Source organism: Sipha flava, unplaced genomic scaffold (assembly GCF_003268045.1).
Source record: "Sipha flava isolate LNK unplaced genomic scaffold, YSA_version1 218_pilon_pilon, whole genome shotgun sequence".
In the NCBI taxonomy this organism is placed as follows: Eukaryota; Metazoa; Arthropoda; class Insecta; order Hemiptera; family Aphididae; genus Sipha; species Sipha flava.
The window spans coordinates 132,292-150,615 of NW_020272845.1; the positions used below are offsets into that span (position 1 = coordinate 132,292).

At 26.8% G+C, this 18,324-nt stretch overlaps 2 protein-coding genes across 3 annotated transcripts; one reads left to right on the forward strand and one right to left on the reverse strand.

Annotated features, from left to right (window-relative positions):
* Window positions 1–132: 132 nt before the first annotated feature.
* Window positions 133–16,670, reverse strand: LOC112683060 (DNA topoisomerase 2). Of its 2 annotated transcripts, none has more exons than XM_025553920.1 (24): window positions 16,248–16,670; window positions 15,662–15,832; window positions 15,380–15,560; window positions 12,696–12,939; window positions 12,415–12,627; window positions 12,163–12,336; window positions 11,856–12,095; window positions 11,469–11,762; window positions 11,279–11,410; window positions 10,598–10,918; window positions 10,273–10,503; window positions 9,958–10,205; window positions 9,666–9,897; window positions 9,399–9,598; window positions 9,192–9,327; window positions 8,971–9,128; window positions 6,936–7,077; window positions 6,596–6,850; window positions 6,252–6,482; window positions 5,965–6,172; window positions 5,787–5,895; window positions 2,655–3,001; window positions 2,445–2,570; window positions 133–449 (listed from the first exon to the last, which is right to left on the reverse strand). In XM_025553920.1, exons 2-24 carry the CDS (start codon window positions 15,786–15,788, stop codon window positions 355–357), a joined length of 4,644 nt encoding a protein of 1,547 aa, XP_025409705.1. In that variant the 5' UTR covers window positions 15,789–15,832; window positions 16,248–16,670; the 3' UTR covers window positions 133–354. The 2 variants fall into 2 exon arrangements, with proteins under 2 accessions (XP_025409705.1, XP_025409704.1); XM_025553919.1 differs by lacking the exon at window positions 16,248–16,670 and adding an exon at window positions 16,072–16,230.
* On the forward strand, window positions 458–917 carry LOC112683061 (c-Myc-binding protein-like). Its single transcript, XM_025553921.1, has one exon. The coding sequence runs from the start codon at window positions 519–521 to the stop codon at window positions 867–869; it is 351 nt and encodes a 116-aa protein (XP_025409706.1). The 5' UTR covers window positions 458–518; the 3' UTR covers window positions 870–917.
* Window positions 16,671–18,324: the final 1,654 nt, after the last annotated feature.

An 18,324-nucleotide genomic window follows, 5' to 3' on the forward strand; every position in this document is an offset into this window, starting at 1 on the left:
CTACAAGAATTGTTGCAAGTCTGAAAACAATATAATTAAAAATATGCCAATAACTTACCAGAAGTACATCTGCCTAAAGAAAACTTCACAAAAAGTACATTTTATTAAAATTAAGTAATTCTCTCTCTCAAATAATAAAAATATACATATAATTGTAGAACTTATACATAGGTTTTTAAAATTAATCAAATGTTCCTTAAAATGCAATAAACAGTAATAGTATATACTGAGCGTAAACAACGTAATTCAAAAGTTTTATATCTTATCAGAGAAATAAATGTATGAAGGTTATAAAAAAAAAAGAACATAACTATATAATATTAAAAGATTATGAATTATTTAGATACATTAGTTCTAATCTGAACCCGATTCAAAAGGTGATTTTGCTTTAATCTTCTTTGCTGGTGGTTTTCTAGAAGATTGTTTAGGTGATACCTTTTTCTTCATTTCTAATAAAAATAAACAAAGTTAAATAATTACAATAGTAACAAATAGGTTATCTGTATACAATAAAATCCATGGAAATAGTAGTAAATATTAATATTTATACTAGCAAATTGTCAATTAATTTGTTTAAAATGGCTACAAAAGAGGCTATCGATAAACATGAAGATTTTAAAAAATATTTATATAAATCAGGTCTTTTTGAAGCTTTAACCAAAGTATTAATAAATCTCTATGAACTAGAAATAAAGTCAATAAATCCTTTGGATTACATTCGTACTCATATGACACAAATAATACATGAGAAGGATGAGTTGAAAATATTGAAATCTAAACATTATGATTTAATTACACAAATTCAGATAATCCAAAAAGAGAATACAGATTTAGTAAATTCAATAAAAGAATTGGAAAACTATAAGTAAGAGTAATCTATATAACTTACAAACTAAAGAATATGTGAAAGAAACAAAAAAATAAAATAAATTAAATTGTTTAATATTTATATCTTGTTATGATGATTACTATCATGTGAATGATAATTCATAGTTTCACTGATATTGATAAACAAATAATTAAAGAACAACAGTTAAATGTGGACACAAATTTTAGTTTAATACGACCCTTCAAATTGATACTAAAAATATACTAGAATAACCTAAATCTATTAGACTACGATAAAGTTTAATCTGTTTAATTATTGCTTTTGGAGTATTGAGAATAAGTTTCACAAATAAAAAGCATTAACATTAATTTCTTAAGTTAATTTCACATAGTTCATTGAGCTTAATATGCGTTTGAATTATGTTGATCACATTATGATCATAAATAATTAAAATTATTCTTAAGTTTATAAAATCACAACTTTATGACCTAGATTTTGAATATTATACACTGTATAGTATATTTATATGTTTAGCTATTAAATTCAAGCCACAAATTTTCATATAATATTCTAAAAATTGTAATAGCATAGTTAACTAGGTCTTAAAATTGCAACAATACAAATATTAATTTAGTAAATTATTTGTATATAACGACATTGTGTTCAAATTAAGTTATTAGAATTTTATTTCACGCAGAAAAATAAATATTTTAAGAAATTATAATATATTAATTTTATGTTTGGATGTTACTTATTCCTTAAATGAAATTATGAGTGTTATAAAAGTCGGATTTTCTTATTCAACTTTATTATTTATACTCATATTGCTTGCATTGCTGTCAGTATTGCGTATAAATATTACTTTTACGTACAAAAATATACTATGAATTTATTATAAGTAAAATCAGAAAAATATGTTCATAATTTTCAAAAAATTATGAAAAGTGAATAAAAAAGAATGAAATTAAATTAATTACAGATGATTAATTACTTTATTTTATATGATGAACTTATCTATTTAAATTATTTATTTCAGATGATTATTAGTGGCAATTAAAAATTTTTTAATACAAGTGATGGGATTATTTTTATAAAAAAAAACCAAAAAAAGAATAATTGTTAACATGAATAAATAACATACTTTTAGCGTTTATAGTAAAAACACTAAAAATATGGTTAAAACTTTATAATATGGTATACAATTTATACCCATCATTGAATTAATAGTTTTAGAATAGCTAATTTTTTCAAAAATGATTATTAATCTTAAATAATGAAGTTAATATTATAAATATGTTAAATTAAATAAAATTATAAAAAATAAAATTGCATATCACAACGATTCTATAAATCCATCTGATAATATAAATTTGTAATTTTATTCTGAGTAATAATAGTTTTTTATGGTTAATCTCTAATTAAAAAAAAAACTAAGCAGAGAATATGATTAGTATATTTGTATTGATGTGTATTTCATCAAATTATTTAATATTAAATAATATTTTAGTTTGTTTTAGAACAATACTGGGGATTAAATTATCACTCAAACCTAGTAGTATTGTAATAATTGTAATTAAAGAAAACAAACAGTATAGGTCAAAATAAATTAATATACTTGATTTAGGAACAAAAGATTCATCTGAATCAGCAGACATATTGTAGTCATCATCATCATCAGACATCACAAGTTTTTTCGAATTAGTTTCTCCAAATAAATCATCAAATGATTTTTGAGGTTTACCTAAAATGAAAAAAATAAACAACAATAAAATATATATATATATATATATATATATATATATATATGTATAAGTAAACAACATACTATTAGTGGACGAAGATTTGAATACATCATCTGAATCTGATGAGCTTAATTTACGTTTAGATTTTGGAACAGCAGCTCTAGGTTTTTTTTCTGGTTTGGATTCAGATATTAATTCATCATCATCACTCAATTCTACTATGGGCTTCTTTTTAGCAGCTGTTCTTTTAGTAGGAAGTGATTTTGGAGGTTCAGCATCTGATGGTAAAATGTTTTCAGATGTACCATTGTTTTTTTTAACTGGTATCTTTTTAGCAGCTGGTGCTCTTTTAGTAGCAGGTTCCTTTTTAGCAGCCTTCTTTGGAGACTCTTTTTTCTTTTTGGGTAAAAACTCATCATCAGATAAAGATCTAAAAAGTGTATAAGTAATTTAGTGTTAATACAGTTTAACTTAATACAAATCATTAAATTAATGATCAGCTATTGTAAACATTTAATTAACTTCCAAATATTATTCATAAAATAAGTACTAATTTAAACAAATATTAACACATTGACTAAATAAAAAAAAAAAAAAAAAAAAAATGAGCCTGTCACAGGACGGGCAGAAGATGTGAAACATCAATGTCGATTGAGCAGCACAAAGTTATTGTCTACCCTAAATTTGGAAAATAGTATTAAAAATAATAAATATATATATATTTATACTATCTCCTGTGGCGTTTGTGTACTCTAACATAAATTGATATGTAAGTATATTAATAATAATAACATTAGTTTATGTAACTTATATACTGAAATATTCAATCGAATACTGCTTATGTACATGTGAGTGTAGAGAGAGATATGATGCGCTTTAAGAGAAATGGATATAGAGAGATTTTCAAAGAATTTCATTAATAAAATAAAAGTGTTCATTTTTATTTACTTTTTTTTTATTTGAAATTGTAACAAAATTTCAGAAGTATTTTTCTTAAATTACATTCAAATATTTAAAAATCCAACCACAAGAAATTTTTTTATAGCTATTTATAAGAATAATAAATAAATATGTATATGTATATATATATATATTAATAATAAGTAACACATTCAAATAAATACATACAAAAATGTATAACATTTCATGAATTGAGTACAGCTGGGCTGATTTGGCTCAATTTTTTTTTAATTGCTAGAAGGTTTTTACAAAAAAAATGTTGGAAAAGTGCTATTGTTAAATAAATCATAGTTTAATTTAATAATTTTTGACCCAATCGATAACTGCGCAAATTAATTATTAAATAAAACTATTAAAGACTATTTAAAAACTATTAATTTTATTTTTGGTATTAAATGACGAGTATTGCATAAATATTAAACAATAAGATTCCGCAACAGGTGCTAAAACAAACAAGAATGTTAGTTCGAAGAATTATTATGCATATCGGCTGATGATTAGACGCGATCAGGACAAAGTTATTCTACGATGTCACGAGCTTTGTCAACAATTCATGGCCAAAATGTATGTAAAGATAGGGAGCGAATAATTTCAATACTTGTGATTCAATCAAAAAAAGCTGCATGCGGAAGATTCTCAAAACAATTGTTAGATATTGGAGATGGGAAAGTTACTACAAATGAAATGGGATGTATAAAATTACCGACCGATTTCTGCACAATTATTTATTCGCAAGATGCTCTCATTGACCAGATATTTCCCAATATACACAGACAATACACAAATCATGAATGGTTGGCAGAAAGAGCAATTTTAGTAGCAAAAAATGTGGACATCAACAAATTGAATCTCAAGATACAAAATTTGTTACCAGGAGACTTGGTGTTATACAAATCTTTTGATAGTTTGCGATACTACTGAAGCTGTAAATTATCCAACAGAGTTTTTAAACTCATTGGATTTGCTAGGCATGCCACCGCATAAAATACAATTGAAGGTTTGATCTCCGGTTATTTTGCTTTGTAATTTGACCCACCACGGTTGTACAACGGCATGCGATAAGTCGTTAAAAAATCAATGAAAAATGTTATCGAAGCCATCATTTTAAATGGCAAATTCAGAGGTGAAAATTACCGCGAATCCTTATTATACCCACATGTGCCAATACAATTTAAACGCATTCAATTTTCAATTAGATTGGCATTTGCATTGACTATCAATAAGTCTCAAGGCCAAACAATGTCTGTCTGTGGCTTAGATTTGAGCACATCATATTTTTCACACAGACAATTATACGTGACATGCTCTCGAACTATCCAATTTGTGTTGGCAAAAGATGGGATAGCAAAAAATATTGTACACACTGTTGCATGAAGGGATAGATATTATTTTTTACTAATATTGTCATAATTAACAAAATATAGAATTTTAATGGATCAATTTTAATAAATTATTAAAAAAATAAATGTTTGATGTTTTTTCATTTTATATTTCGTCACCATTCACAGTACTCCATACCTCTTCCTTACATTCTTATCCTTATCCACATCCTTACATGCCTATATTAAATTAGTTATTTTTTTCTAGCAAAATATTTCAAAATAGTTTATATGACAAAACAACGTTCGTTGGGTCAGCTAGTTATATATATATATTATAGTATACAATTACATGCGCAGAGTACACTTAGCGCTCACTGATATACACATACGTGTATACACGTGTTGATCTGGTGACGGAGCAGAAAGAGGGAAGCGCGACCAAATAATATACACAGCGTTCACCAATAGGTGGGGAGCGTGATGGCACTACAGCCGGCCTTACACCTGTGGCAAATTATGTGTTACATCAAAAACAGTAGTGCAACAGGAAAGGTTAAATCCACACCAGAGCCTTTTTTATTCATTACTAAAACAATAGCTAAAATTGATAACATTTATAAATTGGTATAAGAATATTATCTTTAGGCTATAAATATAAATATTCCAGCACTACATAACCTTGGTACGTAAAATTAAATGAAAATAATAATTAAAAATTGGATTGCCAAACAAATAGTATATGCATAATGTATATTCCCTCCACTAGGTAAAGTTCAAATTACACTATTAAAAAACGTGAGTATTTTAAAAGGTTTAAACACATTTACAATATTAGTAAAATAAACATTAGGAATTGAATATAACAGAAATTATGAAAAATGATTTGACAATTTAAGAATATAGATATACTTATTTATAAATGATAAAACTTACTCATCTGAATATATTTTGGGCGTTGAAATTTTAAAAGCATCACTTTGGTCAGATATATTTCCTGGATCGTCTTCATCACCACTTTCAAATTTAAACGATATATTTGCAGCTAGATCAAAAGTAGTACCAAAAAAATATTAACCATGAATATAAATATAAATATTTTATAAACAAATACCAGCTTGTCGTTTTGAAACTGTTCTCGGGGGTGGAGGAGGTGAATCTAATACTTTAATATCATCAAAATCATTTTCAAATTTAATACCATCATCTATTTTATCAAAATTTAATTTGGTTTGTTTTAAAGCATCTTTTTTTTTAGTAGCCGCTTTCTTTTCTTTTTTTACTTCATCTTCACCTCCTTCAGCATCACCATCACCTTTTTTCTAAAGAAAAGATTTAAAATTGTTTAAGTAAATGAAATGGTAAATTCAGCCAATAATTAACTTTTATTATAAAGTATACCTTTCTCTCGATACGTTTTCCTTTAGCAGCTATTAATTTCTCTTCTTTTTTAACCATTTCAGCATCAATTTTAGGAATGATACGTCTTGCAGCAGGTGATGGCAAAGAATCAGAAACTAGATTTATTTTTTTCTTGTTACTTATAGCTAGCTTACCACTTTTAGCACCTTTTGTTTTTCCTCCTTCATCACCTAATTCATCTAATCTCTCCTTTTCTTCAACCTCTTCCAACTAAAAATAAAAAATTAGCATGAGAAAACATTAAAATTACAATTAATAATAATAATAAATTCATACAATACAGGAAGAATTTAGAGTATCAAGATAAAACTATTTTTAATTACTTTAATCAAAAATTCATCTAAATCTTCATTCCAAATATCAATTGGAGTTTTCTTCTTCAAAATATCTAGTTCTGTACATTTTTCTTCTTTTTTTCTTAATAACTCATTCTTTTTTTCCAAAGTTAAATGCCAGAATGACATACCAAGCAAATAATCAAAGTCCATATTTTCATCATCTTTGGATGAAGCACTAGTTGATGGAGCTGTTTCATCTTCTTCAGTATCTTCAGCAACTCTTTCCTGAGCTTCATCTAACTAAAACACAATAAAAATATAACAAATAAATGAAAATGAACGATTTGTTTTTTTAGCATATTTAATAATAAAATGTATTAATTACCATTACAGATTCCCTATCTTGAATTAACTTCCAAGCCTTAACAGGATCACTGTTATAACCTAGTCTAACCAATTCTTTAATCATTTCAGTTTTCTTACGATTCTCAATTCTTAAGTTTCCATCACATTTCTCAACAATAAATCTTAAATAAAATAAAAATATAAATCATAACATTATTAGTAAAATAAAATAATGATATATTGACAAAATACATTTAGGCAATTTATTATTACAGCAAAATTTTATGATAGAAAAACAAATAAAATGAAATATTAGTTATTCCACATATTAATTAGAAGTATATTTTAATAAAAATAAATTGTCAACAAATATACTCGGATTATAAAATAATAAAATTAATTTCTTTAATTAGGTGATCTTTTTAAATACATAAGACAATTGCAATAAGTTATTAGAAAAGAACTAAGTTACAAGGTTAGGTTAGTCAACTTATTTCTGTTGGCCAACTGCACCACATATTATTGATATCACTAACATAAAATAATAATTTGTGTAATACCTTACAAATAAGCTGATATTTACTCGATTTATTAAAGGCTTTATAAAATGTATTAGAATTTAAAAAAACATATTACATTCATCCAAAATAAATGTATAAGGAACAAACTACGAAATAATTCAAATGTTTTGAAATCCCCAAAAAAAGTTTTAAAAAGTAAAAACTTAGTTCTATTCTAAATATTAAGTTAGTAAGGAATTTTGAGATAAATATAAATCAACATCAAAATTTTTTGCTGAAATTTACAAAACTTAATACTATGACAAATTCTAAACACAGAAAATGAATATATTACTCAAGGTAAGATGATAAACAGTTTTTGACTTTTACTCTCATATCTTTAATACAATTAATATCTGATAGATATTTTAAAGAATGCACAGCATTTTATTGGTTTTTCAGTAGTAATTGATTACATTTTTATGTTCTGAATTTTTCAAAATATTCAAGTTTATTAGTTTGAATACAGTATTATGAAGTGGATTTAAATTATTTAATTATATTAATATTCTAAATCCCTTAATATTTTACCCCAGACCAAAGTTTTTACTTTTCAAAAAATTGTTAAGTGTATTTTACTATTTTTATAAAATTGTCTATTACTATAAACAAAAAATATGATCTAAATCATATTTTTCTTCCAAAATTAGTAGTTATGTATTTTTGTATTAATTGCTCATTTAATTTTTAATAAATTCAATTTTAATATACCTCTAATAATTTTTATTATTTCAAACTCTTAAAAAAAAAAAAATTAATACCTTTTGTTTGTATATATTAAATACAACAATATTTGATACTACAATGAACAAATAAATAATAATCATTTGAAATGGTTATTTTAAAATCTTCTATATTCACTTTATGTATAATGAATTATCAGGTAAATTTAGTTATCTTTAGATTGCGGTTATGACAATAATTTCTCAATAAAACTGTATAAATTGGCTTGCGTCTATAAGAAATTACATGAATGCGAGAGAAAACTCCAAAATCACTTGGTCTTCCTATTCTTGCACAAAATTAGCAGCTCTAGCAAACTCTTACCTTTAAATGGTAATTTTCAACAATATATATTTATATAAATTATATATTTCTTCTGTATAGTTAAATCATTATTTTCATGTGTTTTAAAAGTTATGTTGGTTATTTTCAGTTTTAATTATAATAATTTAAAATAGTTCATACAGTAAAACCTCAATAAGACAGAATTGCTTGGGACCATGACATTTTTCTGTGTTAACAGGGTTTCCGTCTTGACAGGGTTAGTTAATTATAGGTATATAATTTGAAACTGAACCAAAATAATGTTTTATAATACCGGGATTTCCATCTTATCGAGGTTTTACTGTAGTAAACATAAGAATTTTAAGATCATAAGAAAAATGTCATTTTTTAAAATTTTGAATTACAACAAAAATTAATAAGCTTTTAAAACAAATTTAATTTCTAATTATTAAAATAAGCCGGCTATTACAAATAGAACTTTTTTGATACAAAAAATTTTAGACTTACCTAGCTTGATTAGTCAATTTAGCTGCTTCAGCACCTAATATTCCTTCTAAATATGCCTTACGTTTACCATAAAATTCTAATCTAACAGTGTAAAAGTCTTGCAATATTTCCTTAGTAGATTCATATTTTTTTAATACACAATCTTTGTCAAATGCACACTAAAAATTAAGATATTCAATTATAAATTATTAATTGTAAAAATATCATGAATAGAAATTTACCATAGAAGTCAAAGAAAGAGATGAATGTAATTTGAAAAACTTATGGATGCCCTCATTTTCTACTTCTTGAAGTTTTTGGGGATTCATAGAAACAACAAATTTGACAGTAGTATCAGTATTGTACTCCTTGTAGTCACTATAAGATACAATTAAATAAATTTAAATATTAATATATTTAAACAATATTTTTCTCATTTTTCTACACACCTAATCACAGAAGGAGATTTTTCAGTATCAGATAACATAGTTTCTAACACACTTTCCTTATAATTTTGAGTCCAAACTCCAACAGGAAGTTCTGTGATTTCTACTTTATTATGTCCTATTATTCCCACTTCACCACTAGAAATAAACTTTTGTTCAGAAATTTTTTCAATTTGTCCAATAAAATTTTTAAACCAAGGTTTCTGCAAATTGTAAAAAATAAAGAACAATTTAATTTAACTCATAATGATAAATTTTTATTTATATTACCATAGGCAATATTTCTTCACCCCTCATCATACGTTTTAAGTTTGCAACAATTTCTCTAGGATTATGATTAGGTATTTTGGTCATCCATCCTGTTCCAATACCTTCTGCACCATTAACCAAAACCATAGGAATAATAGGCATATACCAAATCGGTTCAATCTTTTGGTTATCATCTCGAAGATATGTTAACAATGGATCATCGTGAGGATGAAAAATAGATCGGGCCAATGGACTATAGTAGTTTCAAGTTATTAAATTAATTAGATCATATATATTTTAAATTCAAAATTACCTTAGCATTGTGAAAATATATCTGGCACTAGCTGCATCTTTGCCACCCTGAAGTCTGGTACCAAACTGACCAATAGGTTGCAACAAATTGATGTTGTTACTTCCTACATAGTTATGAGCTAAATTAACAATGGTAGACATTAGAGACATTTCACCATGATGATAAGCAGAGTGTTCAGCAACAGAACCAGCCAATTGTGCAACTTTAATTTCACGTTTATCATTTCTTTTAAGACAAGTAAACAAGACCTATACAAATAAATTATTATGAATAAATTGAATAATAAAATTAATTAGTAATTATTTAAAACCTTACTTTTCGAGATCCAGGTTTTAATCCATCAATGGCAGATGCTATAGAACGTTCATTGTCCATGTTGCTGAACAAAACTAATTCCTTATTTACAAAATCTTTATAAGTCACAGACTTGGTATTCTTCTCATATAAATAATCTTCAGCTAACCCAGCTTCCTTACGTCTCTTACTTTCAATCATCCAATTAGTTAACCATTCTTTACGTGCATCTACACACTTTTTGCTGAAAGCCTAAACATTTAAATATTAGAATCGTATTATTTTATCATACAATGAAAGGTATAACAAAAACATGTATTATAATTTTAAATGTAGCAACAATCACCATTTCAATATGTTCACCATCATTATTATCTTCATATTTAAATAATATTCTATGCCGTTTCATATTTTGAAAGTATTCTTTAGCCTCCTTTGAAGTAGAGGTACCCAAACCTTTGTAGTACTTTATCTTATATTTATTCCAAGTTCTTGTGGCATCTTTCCATTCTTCAAACTCTGGTAATGAGTAAAATGAGATTTCTTCTTTGCCTTTAGAAGCCTTCACTATAGGTGTTATAAACTCTTCTAAAAATGGTAGTTTTAACAGAGATGGCCAGTTATGATGAATAAAATTAATTATCAATCCTTTAATATGCGACCCATCCTAAAAATCAATCAAATATCATCAAAAATTAGTAAAAGGTTAAAATTTGTAAATTAATATATAGATATATGCTTAGTCTGGGGTATTATTATTTTTGTTAAGTAAAAGCAATTTCAAATTAAAAATTCATTAACAGGTTATATACAAGCAAATAATAAAAAAAAAAAAGGTTAATTATTAATTCAAAACCATACTTTACGAACATAATAATAAATTTTCAAACATTTATTTTTATATTTCTATATATCAACTATAATTATTTATATATTTAAATATATTTAAATATCATTAATAACAACATATTTTTGTTAATTATTTGTAGATTTAACAGCGTATAAAAAAAAAATTGTAAATTTTCACCTGATCTTGATCAGTCATTATCATTAATCTACCATATCTCAAAGTCTTTAAATCTTCAATAGTTTCATATTTCTTCTTGTATTGTAACCCAACAATTTTTACAATATTATTTATTTCTGCATTTTCCATAATCTAAATATTATGTGATATAATTATTTCAATTCAAAATTAAGCAGAAATTATAACTTACCTGTTTATGAGAAGCTTCACGGACATTCAACAATTTACCTCTAAGTGGGAAAACTCCATATTTATCACGTCCAACTACACCAAGTCCAGAAACTGCTAAAGATTTAGCTGAATCTCCTTCTGTTAATATTAATGTACAATCTACTGAATTTTTTGTACCCGCATCATTAGCATCTTCTAATTTTGGTACTCCTTTGAGTTTACTATGCTTTTTACCACTTTGCTTTTGTAATTGAGTTTGAGCTTTAAATTTAGCCCAAGTTAAAACTGCTTCTACGATACCACATTTGGATACCTGAAAAAAAAAATATTAAAAATTATTAAAATTAATATAAATTAACCACAAAAACTTTTAATATAATATTGGTAATTACATAATTTAACTTACAGAGTTAATAAATTTTTCACTTAATGTACATTTTGATCCAAAAGCTTTTACTTGTAAAGTCATATGCTCTTTTGTTTGAGAATCAAATGTAGGATTAACAATTAAACAGTTTACAAATACCCAGAGATGATTTTTTACTTGATGATTTTTCAAATCCATTCCGCCTTTGTTACGTTTTTTTACAATATCCACTAATTGTTTCACAATCATATCCGTGACATAATCTACATGTCTACCGCCCTAGATAAATTATTTAATTTGATAATTTGTTAAAATTTAATTCTTAAATTAATTGAATTTAAATTACTTTAGTTGTAGCAATACTATTGACAAAAGACACTTGTTTAAAACCAGAATCTGATAAAGTAACTGCAACTTCCCATCGTTGTCCAGCATTTTCATACACTATTTTTAAAGGATTCCCTATTTCGTCTTCTTTTCCTTTGATATACAAATTTACATAATCTTGAAAGCTTTTGATCTGAAATTATTTGTAAAGAATCCATTAAGATCAAACTTTTAAGACCTTTTAAAAAAGGTATTCATCATTGTAACTTACAGGAAGTAATTTTTTATTTAAGTAAACTTTTACTCCACGAGTTGATGCTGCAATATCATAAGCACGTCGTGACATTAAATCAACAATATCTTTATCAAGACAGGTCATATGGAATTTTGTAAGATCAGGACTAAATGTTACTTTGGTATAATCACTAGCTTTAACTTCTTTTACAGCTGGATTAGAAGATTTTGCCATGTTATCTGCCCAAGTCTACAAATTTTAAAATTACATTTAAAAAAAATTGTAAATATACATTTTTTATTCAAATTAAAAAGTACCTGTTTAAATGCTTTCTGATATTCACGGCTAGCTGTCTCAACAGTAAATTTATTACTGAATATATTACAAAGCTTAGCACCATATCCATTTCTACCACCAGTTACTTTTGCTTCTTCATCATTATAATTTGAACTAGTTAAAAGATGTCCAAAAATCATTGTAGGAACATACATTTTTTCGTCTTTATGTTCAACAACAGGTATACCTTGACCATTGTTCCAAACAGATATTACATTTTCTTCCCTGAAATATAAATTAAATTAAAACTCCATTTTATACAATTTAATTTATCTAATGATAATTAATTACTTATAAATAAAAGGACTCCTTATCTAATTTTAAATTCAACCTAATTTATCTGGTATTTGAAATTGAAAATCATTAAAAAATGTGATAATATAACTTCTCATTATTCATAAACAAAATTATGGTTTAGTCTTGTCTAATCTGATTTAAATAGTTAATAAAAACAAAATACTACTTTAAAACACAAGTGATGTATAAATTATAAATATTTTATACAAAATACTTCTACTTCATAGTTACAATAAATTCAAAATTATTTGTACTTGATAAATTAAGAAGTTGAAAATTGAATACAATATATGTATGCTATTATTTCAAGTTATTGTTTAATTAAATTTTATTTAAATTACCAAATATTTTAAAAAAAAAAAAACTCATTAGTCTAAACATCAAATTTAAATGTTGTCTAAAGTATATAATTATATGGTTAGGGAAAGAAATAACCAATTATTGATACATTGTTGTATATATATTTTTTGAGATCAATTTATGATAAAAATATGTTAGCCTCATGTTGTCTACACGTTTCGTCTGTCACAACACCCGCAAGAAATTTTGTTTCATAGCGTGTACCAAAAATAATTGTTGTCACCTTGTAACTTTGTAGATATAATTATTTTTACTTCTATGTATCTTATTATAATTGTACCACCCAGTGTAAAGTTTATAAATATTATATATTTTACGAATTGTTTTTATTCATTTAAATAAAAACTAGAAATAGTCTAATTGGTCATTATTCCTCATAAATACAAGTGACTAATAACCATAAAGACAATCAATTTTTTTTTTATTAAAAATATAACATGTTCTACTGTTTTGAAACCTGATAGATAATTCATATAAATTGTGCATGGTCATAATTATGGAGAAATATTTAAACAAATATAAAAATCAAAAAAATAATTTATATTTTATAATTAAGGAGGAGTTTTAGAAAACATTTGTATATGTGTAAAAAAAAAAAGATGAAAATCTGAACATCTAATTGACAAAAGCAATACTAACCCATTAGACAAGGGTTTTTATCCCAAATATTACCAAAAAATCAAATCAGTCTTAACTCGGAACTAGTATAAAATATTACAAGACTCATTCAACAAGTTCGTTATCTCCAATATGTAGTGTTTATTTACACTTATTATGATTTTAATTGCTTGAAGTCTGACACTGCAGTATACTACACTAGTATTATACCAAAAATATTTTATTTTAATGATTTAAAACATGAGAGTAAATATAAAAACATATAAATAAAGCAGTACTATATAATACTATTAAATTAATTTTGATTATAATTATTTAATTAATATTATCCTGTTGCATACTTATGTATCAAACAAATATTATAATTTATAATGAAAATTGTATTAATAAAAAAAAAAGTTAGAAAAATCTTGTAACTATCAAGGTCGGATTATGGTCATAATATAAGGAGGGCTATTAATCTTGATAAGGCCTTTTCACCCAAAATAATTTCATTTTATTATTCAGATTTGGTAATTTCTAATTAATGTTAATTAAAATAAGTATAGTATATTTTTATATTGTCTAGGTATAGTCACAAATAATTGATCAAACAGTACTTTATATTTGTAATCCAATGATTATAAAACACATTGTAGCCACTTTAAACTTACAGCCCGAGGGAATAGACATTCCACCTTAGTCTTCCTCTTGATCAAACCCTAGTTACTATAAAGAAATTAATATAATATACTATAAGAAATAAGAAAATAACCACAGTATCAATTTATTATATATTGCAGTAAATTTAATTTTTCTGAAATTCAATATTTATTTTAAAATAATTAAATAAATAACAAAAACATAATGTGGTGATTATTTTTGAAGTTATTGTTTAATGTTGAAACTAAAAAGTAATAAAATATTAATTGTAATGTACATTTAATAATGTCCTATATTTAACAATTTAGGGCATGTAGAAATAATTTACATTTATCATTCATTGATATTAATTTAAGCAGTAAAATACAGCGATTATATAATTTCAAAATATAATAACCCGACAAACACTGCTAAGAATTTAGATAGTAATTTGTTTAAAAATTAACTTGAAAACTTATGTTTAATAAATATATATTTATATATTTTTTATTATTTTTTTTTTAATTAAATTAAGTAGTTCTTAAATAATTTAAAACACTTCTAATATTTTTATTTTTTTTTTACCAATTAGAATTTAAACTACGAAATTAAAATGTTTGTATATCAAAATATAAAATGTTGCTAAAATTAAATAAAAAATAAAGCCTATTACCTAATTGATATACCTTATATTTAAAACTAGGACGATTTTCTTTACTTATTTTACAACATGATCTTAATATTTTTAATATGTTGAAAATGTACTTACTGATTGATTTCAATCTTAATTGTATCCATTGACGGATCTCTCTGTTTATTATCAGCTGCATTCACCAATATTTCATCAAAAATCTTATATAACCCAGGTACGTAAGTTATTTCTCTTTGGACCATACAATCTTGTTCAGATTCATAAACCCACATAGACTCTGTAACCGGTTCTACTGAGCCTATATACAATTACAAAAAAAAAAAAAAAAAATTAAATAGTCTGATTACATATGTAACTGAAACATTTTGTCAACAATAAAATCAAAATTGAATTTCTTACCAATATAAGTATCGGGTCGAAGTAATATATGTTCAAGTTGCGACTTCTTTTGGTATATCTCTTCAACAGCAGTCTTTTTTGCCCTAGGAGGTGCTGGAGGTGTTCCTCCATTTTCTACGGACGCCATACCGGCGATAGTAGTTTTGGCTATCGAATTTTGTTTACAGTGCTCTGAAACAAAAGTATTTAATAAAAAAAAAATTATGATCCAACAACAATAGCATATAACACATGAAGTTTTTAAGAACAAATAATAGAGGTAAATGATACTATTATGAAATGTAAATTAGAGTATATTTTCATACAGAACTAAATGTTATCAAAAATTAACAATGAACCACCAAAGGATACAAACAGAAACAATAACATATCGAAGGAAAACAAACACGTAACAACAAGCACACACGTACTGAAGAGGAGACGGATGGCGCCGACACGAATAGCAATAGATCGAAACGGCCAAGACATGCGATGGAACAAGAACTTCGGTGCTGGATAACATCGACGCGGTCGTAATTCCTCGCCGTTCCCCGGGTATAGAAAGATTGGTAGCAGTACAACTCTACAATGTCATTAATCTATTTACCTGTCGATTTTATTCGTAGTCTTTAGAACTAGTTGGCCCGGCGTTGGTCCAGGCGCACGTTTCAACGAGATATTAATATGGTAATAACAACCAGAAACTGTGGAAACACAATTCGCGCGAACGACGAGATGCGCAGACTACGCGATAGTCCGTGTCCGATAGGTGACAGGATTGGCGGGTACTGTTGTGCGGTTAGATCGATTTTCGATTTTTTTACCGATTCGTGTTCGCCATAGTGTTACCGACGGGAGTTGGTGAAAAAGACCGCGGACTGACGACAACAATGACGACGACGAACGTTGACGGTCGACCACGGAAATAAACGAAAAACGGTTGTCTACCGATGGTTATGCCACAGAATGGGGGAAAAATAAAAAAATAAAAAAACCGTTTACAAAAGATGGCCGACAGTAACCGATCTGGGATTTCGCGCAGCGTACGCACCGGGTGCGCATGCGCCCTCAGTCCGCGGCGATATGCGCGTGCGTTCGTGTTCACGGTCTCCAGTTTGTGATTATAGTTCACTTGTTGTGCGTGTTTTGGCGGGAATCGTTTCCGTAGAATGTTTTCAAAATAACACCGTCCGTCATATTATTATTATTATTCTGGTTTATACGACCGCCGCCGTCAACAAAATTAATTAACGCCCAGCCGCCGTGTGCTCACGTGCACCGGATGTTGTCCCGTCGAATGCACGACAATTTTGCCAGGAAAAATGTTTCGAATTCCACTTACGAAATATCTGTTGTTCCAGTGGCGTATATAGGGCGGGGGCCTAGTGGGCCACAGCCCCCCCTCCGAAATGTTTTAAAAAACTTAAAAATTATTTTAAACGTATGTTATATTTTAATAGTGTTTTACGCTAATCTAAAACTTGCGTCCAACGTCAAATCGTTTTGGGACATTCTGTAAATGAAATGTAGATAAGTACCTAATGTGTTTTGTTAGTAATTCTCAGATAGCAGTGGTCATTTAACTCTGTCCATATTAGCTATGGACTATTACTTCAAGGTGTACAGTACAACACAGTGACGAATACCGAAAATATTTTCTGTATTCACCACTGTGTTGTACTGTACACCTTGAATTACTTTTCCGGTTGCGAGCTCGGCCGATAGTTTCCATGGAATAAAAACCCCCGGACGGCCAGCGATTTCCAATATTAAAATACATTAGGTCCTGCGTACAGCCGTTGTCCCGCTAGAAATCACGATGCACGTAAAACGGTAAATGAACAATTGGTTCCCGATTAAAAATGTGGCATGCGGACAATAATTATTGGACCAATTATTGGTACCCGTCATTATTTTATATAATGACAATATTTTTCTTTAAGACAATGACAGTTTTTAGTAACTTCTTAATAAGTATTACTTACAAACACAGTGTATCATTTTTATTTAAATCATTGTTGAAATATTTTAACTATAAACTCGTTTCCAGTCCATTATATCTTAATCCATGGTTATACAGTACTCTAATATTTAGTATTACAATGTTAACTATTTTTAGCAAACTGTAATGAAATATTCCCCTTGATAAATAAATTATTAAAAGCCAAATCCGTTATAAAAAAAAAAACTTAAAAATACCGGTTTTTTCGGTATTGACTTCAGCTTTGAAAACGATCTCTCAGCACTGGCTATAGTTCAGGGGCGTATTTAGACTTACTTATAGGGAGGGGGGACTCAAATTTTTCTTTAATTAAGGCTCAAAATTTCCAAGTTAAATTTTTGGTAATATTTAAATCTGGTGAATACTTAATATTTGTGGTTTTTTTTATTCTAATACCGGATCCACTTAGAATCGACTTTTGTATGGTTTTTTTTAATACCTGTCTGTATTTTGAAAATTACGCTTGTGTTTTATTTGATTTTTCGCTAAGTATGGACCCGACAAAAAGCCCAATTCAGTATTTACAGCCACTTGTAATTTGATTTCGTTATAAAATGATCCACATTAAAAAAATTTAAATGTGTATCTTTCATAATCGATTCCTTAAATATGGATTCAGGGGGGAGGTGATTGCCCCTTCATCCCTTCCATTAAAATATGTCCCTGCTATAGTTAATGGTAA